General features: G+C 35.8%; 2 protein-coding genes across 2 annotated transcripts; both read left to right on the forward strand.

The window, feature by feature from the left end:
* The first annotated feature begins 412 nt into the window (after positions 1 to 412).
* On the forward strand, positions 413 to 4174 carry LOC18097812 (uncharacterized). The gene is made up of 6 exons (XM_006384374.3): positions 413 to 840; positions 1334 to 1569; positions 1648 to 1906; positions 2997 to 3176; positions 3251 to 3406; positions 3543 to 4174. Exons 1-6 carry the CDS (start codon positions 802 to 804, stop codon positions 3708 to 3710), a joined length of 1038 nt encoding a protein of 345 aa, XP_006384436.2. The 5' UTR covers positions 413 to 801; the 3' UTR covers positions 3711 to 4174.
* Positions 4175 to 6780: 2606 nt separating this feature from the next.
* LOC18097813 (polyadenylate-binding protein RBP47) lies at positions 6781 to 11862 on the forward strand. Its single transcript, XM_006384375.3, has 6 exons — positions 6781 to 7383; positions 8443 to 8920; positions 10350 to 10432; positions 10506 to 10636; positions 10794 to 10890; positions 11391 to 11862. Exons 1-6 carry the CDS (start codon positions 7000 to 7002, stop codon positions 11523 to 11525), a joined length of 1308 nt encoding a protein of 435 aa, XP_006384437.1. The 5' UTR covers positions 6781 to 6999; the 3' UTR covers positions 11526 to 11862.
* Positions 11863 to 14103: the final 2241 nt, after the last annotated feature.

The following is a 14103-nucleotide window of genomic DNA, read 5'->3' on the forward strand; positions in this document are numbered from 1 at the left end:
CTCCTTTTATATCGATAGAATCAAAGTGATTCTTATTATTTTTTTGTTGTTTTTAAATTTTTTTTGTTTAGTTTAACGTGAATTTTCGGGCCAGCTTGCACGTATCTCGACTAATGCCACGGACCCTGAAGTTAACAACTATATAAGTCTCCAGTAGCCATTATATAAGCAATTACATGACTCGAACCTGAAACCAGAAAGCTGTTTTTAAAACTTTGTTTGCATGGAAAGTGGATCTGTAAAATAAAAAAAACGAAAAGATAAACAAAGAAGATTTCTCCTTCCAAATCTTCAGTTCGTTCTCTGGAATGATTAAAGTAAGATTCTTTACTGAATTATTTTCAAAGCAAAGGTCCACACTCCACACTACACAAGTCAAAAAGCCTAATCCCACACCCACCTGTCTTGTTTAAATTAATCAACCCAGCAAATTTCATTATTCACCCATTCCTCAACAAAACTCGCTTCGTGACCATTTTGCCTTCTCCGTCTTGCTTTTGCCTTCCCAGGTGGCAACAATCATAGCACCCGCATTTCAGATTACCGGAAAATCTTTGTTAAATCCAAATCCAAATCCAAATCCAAATCCGTAGAAATAATAAATAATAACTCTTTTTTAGATATAAAAAAATGATATACAATTATCATTGTGTTCTTCACGAGAAAAAGCCCGTAATCCTTTCCTTTTCCTTTTCTTGCTCTAGCTGGACTTTGAAAAAAATTAAGAAGGAAGAAAGCTGCCGCCAAATGCCTTTACGTCCTCTTCTTCCCTTTTAATCTCTCAATAAAAAAAAAAACCTCATGGCTGACGATCTCTGCTTCTTCTTCTTCTTCTCCAAGGTTCTTTCTCTTCTCCTTTTTTTTTTTTTTTAAATTTGCTGTCGTATATTATATAAGTAATATAAAATGTGTTCTTGTGATGTTTTTAGGATCTGGGCTTTGTTTATTTAACATTATGATCTTCCTGTCTTTGTGGATTTTGCTTCTTTTAATTTGCCTTAGCATAGAAGCAAAGCAAGACCCAGCTTTTATTTAATTTCTTAATTAAATTGTAGAATGAGATAAAAAGGGATACTTTCTTTCGATAGTAACTATAGCTTTCCTAGCTTTACTAGATCAAAAAAAGAAAAGAAAAATCGCTCTCAAGCTTTTACTTTGACGTTTCCATTAATACCCATCTCTTGTTTTTTCTTTATTTATACCTTTACCCATGTTGGCATCGGTTATAGAGCTAAATCAGAGTTGGTTATTAAATTCTTGATGCATTAAACTGTGGTTTTTTTAGTGAATTTCTAATGTGTAGGTAATTTGCGAATTAATCTATGAATGGCAGGATTCTTTTATTATAAAGGCTCCTAAGAAGTCGCCATTAGCGTTAAGGATGGTTGTTTTGGTGTTTGCGATGGTTTGTGGTGTGTATATATGTTCAATTTGTCTTAAGCAAATTGGCATTCGAACAAATCCTGGATTTTTAAATGTTGAAGTGATTGAAAGGCCATGTCCGGAACCTAATATTGAACCTTGGGAAATCCCTTATGTGCACTACCCGCGGCCGAAAACTTATAGCAGGTAAGACTTACATGCGCTGACGCTGAATTTGGGTTTTGCGTGGGCTTTATTAGTGATGGGATTTTTTTGGCGTTGCAGGGCTGAATGCAAGTGCAATCCTGTGCGGTATTTTGCTATTCTGTCAATGCAGAGATCTGGGAGTGGATGGTTTGAGACATTGTTAAATAATCATACTAACATAAGCTCAAATGGAGAGATTTTCTCTGTTAAAGTTAGGAGGAGTAATGTTTCGACGATTACGGAGACTCTCGATAAAATTTATAATCTGGATTGGTCAAGCAGTGCTTCCAAGAATGAGTGTACTGCGGCAGTTGGCCTGAAGTGGATGCTTAATCAGGTGAAAGTGCTATCCTTGAAATGTTTGTTGGTTTCCTGCTATTTTTCATTACCAGTATGTGTTAGTTTCAGATGAGTGCGGAAAACATTCATTTCAGTACATGTGCGGGTAGAGCAGACACTTACGTACATTAGTAACATCTAGCATCATCTTAGCAGAGAAGTACGAGAGCCCTCTCACAAAATTTGGAGTTATAATATGGGATTGCATGTGGTAGTGACTACCTCCTCATTTCTCATCCATGATTTTCTTCGTGCATTAAGACCTAGAAAATGCATTTTGATAGCAATCCAGTATCTCATTGGTTTCGATCTAAAGCTTTTTGATAAAATGTTGTTAATACATTGCGCACCCTTTGCTTGAATTTTTGCGTTTTACTTGCTTTGAGATTTCCTTAAAATATCACCTATTTTGGAAGGAAATTTTTATGAACTTGATACATATGCTTCCCTTCTTAGTTTTGAATGACAGAAAAGTTGAGGCAGCTTTAAGTTTCCCTTTTCGTCTCCCTCACTGAATGCAGGCTAAAGCTTCTGGAAGTATGCTATTATTATTTTACTGTATGAAGGCTGTTTTAAGTATCAGTTATTATAATTTTTTGAGGTGTAACGCCTCTTTTCAAAGGCAGTATGGGACCATTTATTGAAACAGCTTGTATTGCCTGAAAAAACCTCTCAATGTGGGAAATGGAAGCTTCTATTGATCTGTGAACTGATTCGATATTAAAACACTCAACAATATAATTTGTAACACATTTTGGAGCAGTTCAGCCTGAACAACAGTTATCTGTTATCATGCTGTGTTCCAAATCCAAGTTCGTAACACATTTTGAAGCAGATAAGATTGAACAGCATTGATCTGTTACTATGCCGCTTTCTAGGCTCTATCAAGGTGATGAGCAAAATAATAGGTTTCTTTACAGAGGTTTCACAAATTTATTAGCATATGTAATGTTACCAAAAGCTTGCACCTCGTAACTTCAAATTTTGCTACATGGGCATTTGGTATGCTAATAATGGGTTATCTACATTTAGTTTTATTTTATCTCATGTTGCACTTCTCACGTTCTTCATCATAACAATTGATGTAGGGTGTGATGCGACACCATGAAGAAATAGTGGAGTACTTCAAAACCAGAGGTGTTTCAGCTATTTTTCTCTTCAGGAGAAATCTGTTACGCAGGATGATTTCTATACTTGCAAATTCTTATGATCGAGATGTGAAGCCACTGAATGGAACCCATAAGTCCCATGTTCATTCGCCTCGTGAGGTTACTCTCTCTCTCTGCCCCTCCCTCTCAAAGTTTCTGTATGTGTGCTATCTTACAACAACTGATGGTCTCAGGCAGAGATACTAGCGAAATACAAGTCTTTGATCAATACAACTTTGCTGATACCCAGTCTGAAGCAAGTAGAAGACACAACTGCCAAAGCCTTAGAGTACTTTAAGAGTGCAAGGCACATTATTCTTTACTATGAAGATGTAGTCAAGAACCGCACGGTAAGCTGAACTATTTGAATGTTTTGTTTACAACTCCTTTCTACTGGTCAGTGCCCTTAAATGTGGGTTCGGTTCTACTATGTGGCTAAAAACATTCAAAACAGAAAAAGTAACTAGTTTCTCTTTTACTCTGCAGAAATTATTAGATGTTCAAGATTTTCTAAAGGTTCCACGAAGAGAACTTAAGAGTCATCAAGTAAAGATACACAAAGGATCCCTATTGAACTATGTTGAGAACTGGGACGAAGTCCAAAAGTCTCTGAAAGGAACGCACTATGAAAGCCTCCTAAGTGGAGACTACTGAAAGTAGAGCCACTGTAATGATGTGCATAGCACGCTCTACCATCTAACATCTCGTCCCTCTACCTGTTACAGGACGAGGGCCTGCTGGCTTTTCAATTTTGGCTGCAGCATGGGCATTACAGTTCTCAATTTCTTATTCCAACATTTTTCTCACCAATTTAATATTCCATTTATTCTTTTTTATCTTTTCGCTTTGGGAGAACTCTTGTATTAAAGTCAAGCAATGTAAGTTGCAGTTTGACCTTACCTTTTCTTGTCTGTGCATCAATGTGTTTATACGGACTAGAAAGACAACATAACCACCGGAAGATCTTCATGTAGAATCTCTTGGCAAGAGTATACAGAAGGCTACCGATCTTCTGAATTGAGAAGTTGGTATAATTTGTACTACCTATGAAGGCAGACGGGTATAAGTAGAATGAAGATATTAACAAGTATAACTTGTTGCTCAATATTTTTTGTTTATTCCTTATGCTGTATGATCAGTTCAGTCAAGTGGTTTTTATTTGATTTCATTCAGAGGGGCACCGGGCACCTCTGTGGAGACATTCAAGGTGATTGCAAATACTGAACATTTAGATGTTTGAGCTGTGTTTAATTTTCAAGCAGATGAAGGAACAAGGTAGGTGTTATATTTTCTGCCTGCCTTTTTTTCTACTACCTTCGTTTTCTTATAATGGCATGCTTCATGCTGCAGAAGCAGGATCCTAAGGTGAAATGGTTCCCGCAGGTAGCTCAAGGAAGCAGATGTGTTGCTGCTTGCTACTGGCTGGAGAGCCTGGATGAGCTACGACATTTTTCTTTCCTTTCTTTTCTCCTCTCTTTTTTTTTTTTTTAAATAAAAAAAATCCGGGCCTTGACTTTGTTTTGAATTATTCTAGTTATCATCAGGCGAAAACTGATATATTAAAAAAGAAAGGACCGAGAGAAAACGGGACTGGACTGGACGGCACAAGCTAGGGTAAGCCTCTATATAAATTAATTTTTTTAAAAAAATATGTTAAAATAATTTTTTTTTATTTTTAAATTTTTTTTAACATTATTATAATAAAAAATAAAAATAAAAAATTCAAATTTTTATAAAAAATAATTCAACCTTAATTCCTCACGCGCACAATTTGATAGCACAGCAGCTGCGTCTTGTCCTTACTTGTCGTGTGGCCTCGGCCAATTTCCGGATGATACCTGGACACTGTAGTTTATGAGCATGTGCGCATAAATTACGTCAAGCCATCACTTATAGGTCAATGTAACTATTTTTTTTTTTTTTTGCACTTTGTATTTATGTAGGTTTATGTTATAAAATTGATATTTTTTTTAATATTTTTTTAATAATTTCGATATGTTAATATTAAAAAATTTTAAAAAATTATTTTAAAATATTTTCAAGTAAAAAATATTTTTAAAAAGCACTTTGCATTTTAGTATTGAGAGTCTATCTGTGATAATGTGGTACTTATTGTTTTTTAAAGTGTTTTTTGTTTAGAAATTTAAATGCATTAAAGTAGTATTTTTTTTATTTTTTAAAATTTATTTTTGACTTCAGCCTATCAAAATGATTTTAAAATATAAAAAAAATTAATTTGAAGAAATAAAAAAATAAAATAAATTTAAATTGTTTTTTAAAAAATAAAAATAAATACACTCATGAAATTTGCCTTGTACATTGGGCCATGCTTAGATTCTGTTACAGCTTTCTGTTCAAAGAAAGAACACAGAACTCTTCAAAGTCACGCAGTCGGGCCTATTCAGGTTTGACCAGAAAGAGAGATAGAGCCCACACGGCCCCGTTTTGACCGGACTGCCATATGAGAAAGTCAAAGGTTTCCAGTCCAGGAAGGAAAGCATAACAGAGACACGTCAACTGCACCAACCATTCCATACAATTATTAGCTCATCTTAATTTCTCAAAATTTAAGAAGTTTCACTACTAATTAAACTTGTTAGTGAGATCATCCTCTCTCTCTCTCTCTCTCTCTCTCTCTCTCTCTCTCCCCTCCCTGACTTAAACATTAATTTTTCTTGTTAGTGATAGATAGTACAATGTAGCATTTGACCATGTCAATATCAAATATCAAATATGGAGTAGATTGCAAGATTAAGTCAAATAGACTCTCACAATATTTTGAAAAAAAAAGAAGAGTCAAATAGATCTTTATATTTTTGTAAGAAAATAAAAAAAGATGTTTGCAATAAATAGTGGTTTTTTTTTTATCTGGGTATCTTTATACTATTTTAAAGAGTGAGACTAGTTTTGTTCTGGATTTATGGCTGCTCCTCCCAATAAATACGCTTTCTAGAGATCGAACTTGTATTCTCACCTTTACAGGAATATAGCAGCGTCTCTCAATAAATAAAGGTATTTTTATTTGTTTTTTCAAAAGTATTTTTTTTAGTGTTTCAACATTCTAGTATCAAAAATAAAAAATAAATCTAAAAGGAATTATTTAAAAAAAATATATGGTACGGCAATCCTTAAAGTGTTACAAGATGTTGATTTTGGTTCAAGAGTTTCAGATCTATGAAAGAAAACAACTTCCCTTTTACCTCACTTAAAAAACTAAAATCAGCTCACCAAACGAATAGAATAAATTGCCACCATCTCACAAGTTGCATCCAACCGTCCATGTCAGCAAAACGCGCCCACCAGTGCATGGGTCCCACACGTCATGGACGGCAATCAATCGCTGCACCCGAGGCCTTAAACCCCTAGTAGGACTCATCGAAAAGAAGGCAAACATCCGGTTATTATCAATCCCTAAACTAATTCAGGACCTCAATTTAGTCCCTCAATAGTTTTTATTCTCATGGAAGTCCCAAAGACTCGAATTAATTGAAATTCTTAGAATCTAATTTAAGGTATTTTTATGCAGAGAGTTATGTGACAAGGAATGTAAGAGATTGAAAGTTCTTACGCTTTTATTTTGTTTACATGCTAAGTGTTTCTTTCAGGGACTCAATCAAATTTCTCTATATAATTGGGGGGCTAACTTGTAACATGAGGCTTTCCCAGAAGACGGAAAGAAAACCCAACACGGACACAACACACGCTCGCACTGTTGCACTCCAAAGCAGATAGATCCACGGAGCGCCTCCCTTTAAATCTAAACTTCGCAACCCTCTCTCTTCCTCTTTCAGCCTCCCTCGTCTCTCCTCTCCTCTCCTTTCACACGCAGACTCTCTCTCCAAAAGTAAACAAAAACAAGGTTACTTGCTTTGAGAGTAGTGGTAGTACTGGAAGAAGGAGGAGGAGGAGAGGGGGGAGATTGACTAATCATATTCAGATCAAGATGCAGCAAGGCAACGGTCCTGATCAGAACCCATCTCCACAACACCAACCTCAACATCCTCATCAACAACAGTGGGTCCCACACATGCAGCAGCAGCAACAATGGATGGCAGCTATGCAGTATCCAGCAGCTGCTATGGCGATGATGCAGCAGCAGATGATGATGTATCCTCATCAACAACATCACCATTACATGGCTTACTATCAACAACAACAACACCAACACCAACAGTATCAAAATAAGCAGCAGCAGTATCATCAAAAGCAGCAAAAACAACTACAGCAACAGGGATCTAACGAGGAGGCTAAAACTATATGGGTTGGTGACTTGCTTCATTGGATGGACGAGGCTTACTTGCACAATTGCTTCTCTCATACCGGAGAGGTATACAGATTTAAGCTTTTTGCTGTTTCAGTCTATTTTTCTTTTTATTTATATTTGGCTTGTGGGTGTATACGGGATTTATTCTTTGTTTTTTTTTTTTTAATGAATATGAGGTTTAAGATCTTTTATGGGCTTAAAGTTAGTTACTTTCCAGGATTTCAGTGATAAAAAGATTTCCTTTTTTGTTTTAACTTCTTTTGTTTCTGGTGATTTAAGTTGAAGAGTAGCTTGTTTTGTTTTGAAATTATAAATTCATTAATGATGTGGGCTTGATTAGCATGACTTAAAGACCAGCTTCATTAAAAGCATAATTGAAATGTACTAAATTTATCAAATCATGTTGGAGATTGTTGATCTGATTTGGTTTTGTGATCTGATATTATATAAAAACGCTTTAAATTTTTAAAATGCTTTGTAATCTAAGCTGCATTAAAGATCGTCAACTTTATATTTTTAGAAATGGAGGGAATCCGCCTCAAATTGCTTAAATCCAAATATGAAGATGCTAGTTGCAGTTTTGTGCTGCACCAACTATTGCAGTGTTGTTTTTACACGGAACCTGAAGGAGGAATTGAAATTTCCTTGGCTATTATAGAGGAAAGAATCTTTTCTTTTGTGAAAGAAGAATTAACTTTAAGAGATATGTTGTTATTCTCAGTTTGCACTCATCTTCTTGATCTCTTGTAATTATTGACATGCATCAACCATTCCCTGAGATGGATTTGCTCTGATGCTCAAGTGACTTAGATTTCAATTTGAATGCAGTGCACTCTACTCTCCCATGCAAAGCAGGGGTGAGATTATAACTCAGTTTGAATACTTCCATTGCTACTTTAAGACTGAAAAGTGTCTAGCATTCATCGTGTTTTTTTGTGCATTGGTCTGTCTTTAACTGCACGATGAACACTCAGTTTCAATCGCTGAAGATGCTTCATCTAATAATCTGTTGTTTTTGCACAAGAAGATTCTATGCAGCCTTTTTTTATCTGAACAAAAATTTATCTGAATAATCCATGATTGTATTCCTACTTTCTGATGCTGATGTCAATAAATCTGTAGGTATCATCTGTAAAGATTATCCGCAATAAGCAAACTGGTCAACTGGAAGGGTATGGATTCGTTGAGTTTTATTCCCGTGCAGCAGCTGAGAAAGTCTTGCAGAGCTATAGTGGCTCTATGATGCCAAATACAGAACAACCTTTTCGTCTCAACTGGGCAAGTTTTGCCGGTGAAAGGCGAGCAGATCCTGGTTCTGATCTATCTATATTTGTTGGTGATTTGGCTGCAGATGTGACCGATTCAATGTTGCAGGAAACCTTTGCTGGAAAATATCCATCCGTCAAGGGAGCAAAGGTTGTCATTGATTCTAATACTGGCCGTTCAAAAGGTTATGGTTTTGTTAGGTTTGGTGATGAAAATGAGAAGACAAGGGCCATGATGGAGATGAATGGTGCTTTTTGCTCAAGTAGGCCTATGCGGATAGGAGTTGCGACCCCTAAAAAGCCATCTGCATATCAACAGCAGTATTCTTCACAAGGTATGATATGATGCTACTAGCTTTAGGGACCTGAAATCTGATAGCTTTCACTTGTTTTCAATTCTGTCAAAAATTGGTTTGTGCTTATGCATGTGCACGTGCAATTTTCCAATTTGGTTACTAATTTTGGTTGGTGTTTATCTAGTTTTGTTTAATTACCATGCTGTAAATTGTGTTTCAATTGTTTGCATAAGTGCAATTTTGTCCCACAAAAGAGACTTTATTCTGAATGCTTGAGTGCATGTGAACATATCGTGCTTGATGTTTATTGGTAGAATCCTTCGTCATCAGGGGCCATAAACTTGTTTGTGGTTAGAATAGAATTCCTCTAGGTGCAGGGGCCATAACCTAATATGTGCAGTCCCTGCTCTTATTTTATACCATCTCACTCCCATACCCTTCTCATTTTGTGCTTTATTTGCTTGTTTGGTGAAGTTGTTGTGGTTGGGTTAGTTCAATTAGTGTTTGGAGTTTGGAGTTGAAAGGGGATTTAAACAATTTCATTATGCCTTATCATCATCTTTCATTTCACTACATGTTTGATGGTTGTATTCCTTGCTCCTTTGTTTTTTACCTTCTGGTTAAACAGCCAGATACTCATGATGTGTTTCTTCTTCTAGTAGTTTTTAACATGCAATTTTCACTCTGATGGTTTCTTTCTTCGTTTCTTTCCTTTCCTTTTGTATTGTTTTAGGCTCTACATTTATTGCATCTTACGATTTATTGCTTCCCTGCCCTGCTCATTGTACTAATTATTATGCTTAGAGTTCATGTTTACAAACAATCTGTTAACAGCTGTTCCTTGTGCATGAGCCATATTCACAATGTCCCTTGCGAATCAATCTCATACCATTTAGTTTTGTTAGTGTGTGTGTGTGTGTATAGCTTGTTTCCCGAGGCACTTTGTAACAGTAGTGTCTCGCTTCCATCCTGAAATTTGTATCCCTTGGACATGACTAGACATTATGGTTTTCCAATGAATTTTGGGTTTCATGGTGCTGTCATTGAGGATGCAAAATACCAGAATGTTTTGAAACGTAATATTGTGAATATTTTCTCCTTTTTTATTGGAAAATAGGTGGAACCATGCATGGAAGTGTTTCAGGTTTTAAGAATGATGGCCTTTGCAAAGATTGGGTTTTTGATGGGTAGCCTTTCTTGAAAAATTTCTTCCATCTTGAAGCTTTATGCATCACTTTGCCATAGACATGGGCTTCTAAGTTGGACCATGCTATTTTGTGTGCGCTGTTGGTGTTTGTTCTTTGGAGATATTACTCTTATTTCTCTGATTTTGTAGCTCTCTAATGATGAACTTTCTAGGCCAGTTTCCTTTAACTTGCTGACTATTTGATGAATGCGATGACTTCCATATGTTTTATGCTCTGGGATTGGTTTATAATATGAAGTTATCTATGTTTTTGTTTATTAGCTTTAGTTTTGGCTGGTGGACATGCATCAAATGGTGCGATGGCCCAAGGATCACAATCTGATGGTGACTCTAACAATACAACTGTGAGTTTAGTTCTATTGTGCTGCACACATTTTATCCAATCCTGTGAATTTCCTAATTCATGCAACATGGCAGATATTTGTGGGAGGAATCGACTCTGATGTCACTGATGAGGATCTCAGGCAGCCGTTTTCTCAATTCGGTGAAGTTGTCTCTGTGAAAATACCAGTTGGAAAAGGATGTGCATTTGTACAATTTGCTAATAGGTAACCTTTTCTGAGTTTCCATGCTGGACTGATTTTTTGTTTACGTTGTTGTCATCACCAGGAATGATGTTTCAAGTCTTTGTGATGGTAGATAACAATAGCAGATTATTTTGATTTCTGTAACTACAATGATCCACTCTCCTATCTCTGATCACAGAAAGAATGCTGAGGATGCACTGCAGAGTTTGAATGGAACAACAATTGGCAAGCAGACAGTTCGCCTTTCCTGGGGTCGCACTCCGGCAAACAAGCAGGTAAGGTTTTTTCAACATAAAATAGACTTGATCTGCTGTACAAAGGAGTTCCATCCTTGGCTGTCTAATTTTACTATTAGGACCTGACCAGTCCCTTTCCTCTCCCTTCTTTTTAAGGACATGTAACTTGATTTCTGCTATGCATGCGGTGATAAGCTGCTGCTTGAATGATGGTTTAGGTTGTTGATAGGATAGCATTAGATATATCCTTTCCCTGCATGGCATATGCAAACCTGGAGAAATGCCTCCATGCTCCAACTCAAACCCTTATTTAAATTCCTTAAAGGACATTTGCATGGATGGTTACCTACCTCCAGCTTCCTATTCTCTTTGTGTTATTACTTCAATTATTTCTCTGAGTTGAGAATCGAATTTTTTGTTGTCTTGTAATAGCTGTAATAAAAATCTCTCTCAACATCACATGTTAATTACCGAGTTCACCAGCTACTGTTTTTTCCTTTACAAATTGATTTTTTGAACAACAATTGTGGGTTTGACAGTGGAGAGGGGATCATGGTAATCAGTGGCATGGGGGGTATTTTGGAGGGCAAGGATATGCTGGATATGGATATGCTATGCCACCAAATCAGGACCCAGGCATGTACGTTGCAGCTGCAGCTTCCGGGGTGTCTTAACTTGGGTGTTGGGTATGATGAGGAGGAGGACAACGACAACGACGAACAGCTTGTAATCTGAATGAGCAGGACACGCTTTAAATGCAGTCATTATATATTTGTACTTTGTGAGAGTTTTGTAGCGTGATTGAATTTTTATTGAGTTGTGTTAGGGTTTGTATTAATATTTACTAGAATTTTGAGATCTGCTTGGAAAGACTGATTATTTGGGCGGGAGAATCTTATTTATCTGTTTAGACTTGAAACTCTAAACAAGAAATTATGAGGGACAAAGCTTTGAATATTTGTTAGTTCTGCCCATAAATAAGCTGAAGCTTAAACTGAGGAGTTATTACCACTCGTGCCAGTTTCTTTATCTGTAAAGTTCATTTAGCTCTAGTCGAGCACCTCGGCTCATATCCCCTTTCTTGCTTCTGTAATCCAGTAGCTTTTGCAAGCCTTAGTAATCCAAGTAGCGCGCGCAAGAAATTGCGTATTCGCATGGTGATTTTTATAATAATCCTGATAAATTTTAGTTGTTCAAATGCTGACAGGCTCCTAGTGTAACCATGTTCATGTCTTCCTAGGATCCTTCATTTATTCTTAAAAACATGTTAGCAGTGTAACAGGATTCTGAATTGAATCTTTTGAAGGCTTACAGCTTCATACATAAATGTGTTGACGACATGAAACCCGGGGACTTGTAGAAGCCTTCACTCTGTTAATGTAATTCGTGTTCTATAGCATGTGCTAAAGACTAGAGATTACTATATCGAACTCAATTGTTGTTGTGGCTCTCTCAAGTATTCGTCCGATCTTATAATCCTTTACATTATACGCCTTGACGACAATTATTTGCTCTGGCAGAACAAAAAACAAAGATGGCGCAAGACCACGAAATCCACCATGCATGCAGCCAATAGGTGATCCTATGCAGATAAATATATATCTACCATGATCTGTTCTAAATAGATTTAATAAATATTTTAGCAGATATATTTATGGACTAGTAAGATAGATTTATGTTCTAAAGGAGGTTCGGTCTTATCCAATTGTTGGATCAAACTTAAAAAATTTTAGGAGTTCTTAGAAACTATTTTCCCTGTAAGTAGCGACTATATCATTACACATACCGTTGAATCTTTAGATATTCAAAATCTCACCCGGATGTTTTGACAGTTTTGTTCACTAGCACAAACTTATTGATAAAGTGGTCATCTATAGCCATAAAATAGTCAAATTTCTTTACTTTTTGAGTTTCGATAATATGACCATGTTTGGCATTGCGGTTCAGTACCGCTTTTAATTTTTTTTTAACTTCAAATTATTTTTTTATATGTTTTTTGATCGTTTTAATGTGCTGATATTAAATATAAAAAAAATTAAATAAAAAAAATATTATTTTAATATATTTTCAAATAAAAAATATTTTAAAAAATAACCTTCATCAAACTCTCAAACCGTCCCGTATCGCATTCCAATAAGATCCAATGCCGTTTGATAAACTGGAACATAAACATAAATATTTTTTGGCGCATATGAAAAATATTGTCATTTTGCAACACTGCCGTCCATCACCATTCATCAGCAAATAATATTCCTCTAATTAGGAGAACTATTCGTCGTTCTTGGCCAGCAAATAATATTCCTTTAATTAGGAGAACTCTTCGTCGTTCTCGGAAGGAAATGAAACTCGTGGCAAAAACATTAACTACATTGAAGTCTTGGCATAACATTATTTTAAGAGAAGGTTCGGTTAAAGTTTAGCATTTTAAATAATTTGTCAGCTAATATAAGATATTAATTACCACCACCACCTTGTTTTACACTATAATTAAAAAGGTTCATGAACAAGCACGTACCCTCCCTATCAACTTCGGCACAAGAAATTTCGAGGAAAAAGCTCGACGAAAACTAATTTCATCACATGCCTCTGCATATTGTATCGATTTCTTTATAGTTTTCGTGGGTCAAATCTCAATTACATCATCTTATATTCGGTCTCTAAAGTGTCATTAATGGGAAATTATGAAAACCATGCAGCTATATTTGGTGGATTACTTATTCTATTGCAGCCCACCTACCATTCTATTACTTTTTTTTTAATTATTATTAATATAAATATTCGAACCAACTTGTGCGTATCTCAATTAATTTCACAAGCTCTGAAATTAACGAATATATAAGCTTTCAGTGACCCTGAGATTTATGAAACTCGAACCGGTAATCTCTATTAAATAAATCTAGAATCTGATCGGTTGAGTTATACTATTCGTAATTATATTCCATATTTGTTACAAAGTCAAATAGTGCATACACTCCATTAATTACAAGGATAACATACTATAACGATTGCATGGAAAAGATTGCTTAATTTAGAATAATCTAGCATGCATTGGGGGAAATTATACGCATTGAGTGGCCCCTCGATCGAGACAGTTTTTCTTCTCGGTGAAAAAACAGATATTTGCTCCACCATAAATCCCTCTTTGACAATTTTAAATTAATTGGCGTTAGATTACTTCAACATCATACATACAAAGAAGAGCAAAGAAGAGGGAAACAACTGTGGTGTGGAATAATTATAATAACCAGATCA

The sequence above is a fragment of the Populus trichocarpa genome, chromosome 4, assembly GCF_000002775.5.
Source record: "Populus trichocarpa isolate Nisqually-1 chromosome 4, P.trichocarpa_v4.1, whole genome shotgun sequence".
In the NCBI taxonomy this organism is placed as follows: domain Eukaryota; kingdom Viridiplantae; phylum Streptophyta; class Magnoliopsida; order Malpighiales; family Salicaceae; genus Populus; species Populus trichocarpa.

What these genes read in the sequence shown, in the direction of transcription:
- LOC18097812 (XM_006384374.3), top strand. Translation starts at nt 802, where the DNA reads ATGGCTGACGATCTCTGCTTCTTCTTCTTCTTCTCCAAG. An exon ending in ATGTTCATTCGCCTCGTGAG is followed by an intron (nt 3,177 to 3,250) that starts GTTACTCTCTCT and finishes TGATGGTCTCAG; the next exon opens with GCAGAGATACTAGCGAAATA. An exon ending in ATGTAGTCAAGAACCGCACG is followed by an intron (nt 3,407 to 3,542) that starts GTAAGCTGAACT and finishes TTTACTCTGCAG; the next exon opens with AAATTATTAGATGTTCAAGA.
- LOC18097813 (XM_006384375.3), top strand. Translation starts at nt 7,000, where the DNA reads ATGCAGCAAGGCAACGGTCCTGATCAGAACCCATCTCCACAACACCAA. An exon ending in GCTTCTCTCATACCGGAGAG is followed by an intron (nt 7,384 to 8,442) that starts GTATACAGATTT and finishes ATAAATCTGTAG; the next exon opens with GTATCATCTGTAAAGATTAT. An exon ending in GCACTCCGGCAAACAAGCAG is followed by an intron (nt 10,891 to 11,390) that starts GTAAGGTTTTTT and finishes TGGGTTTGACAG; the next exon opens with TGGAGAGGGGATCATGGTAA.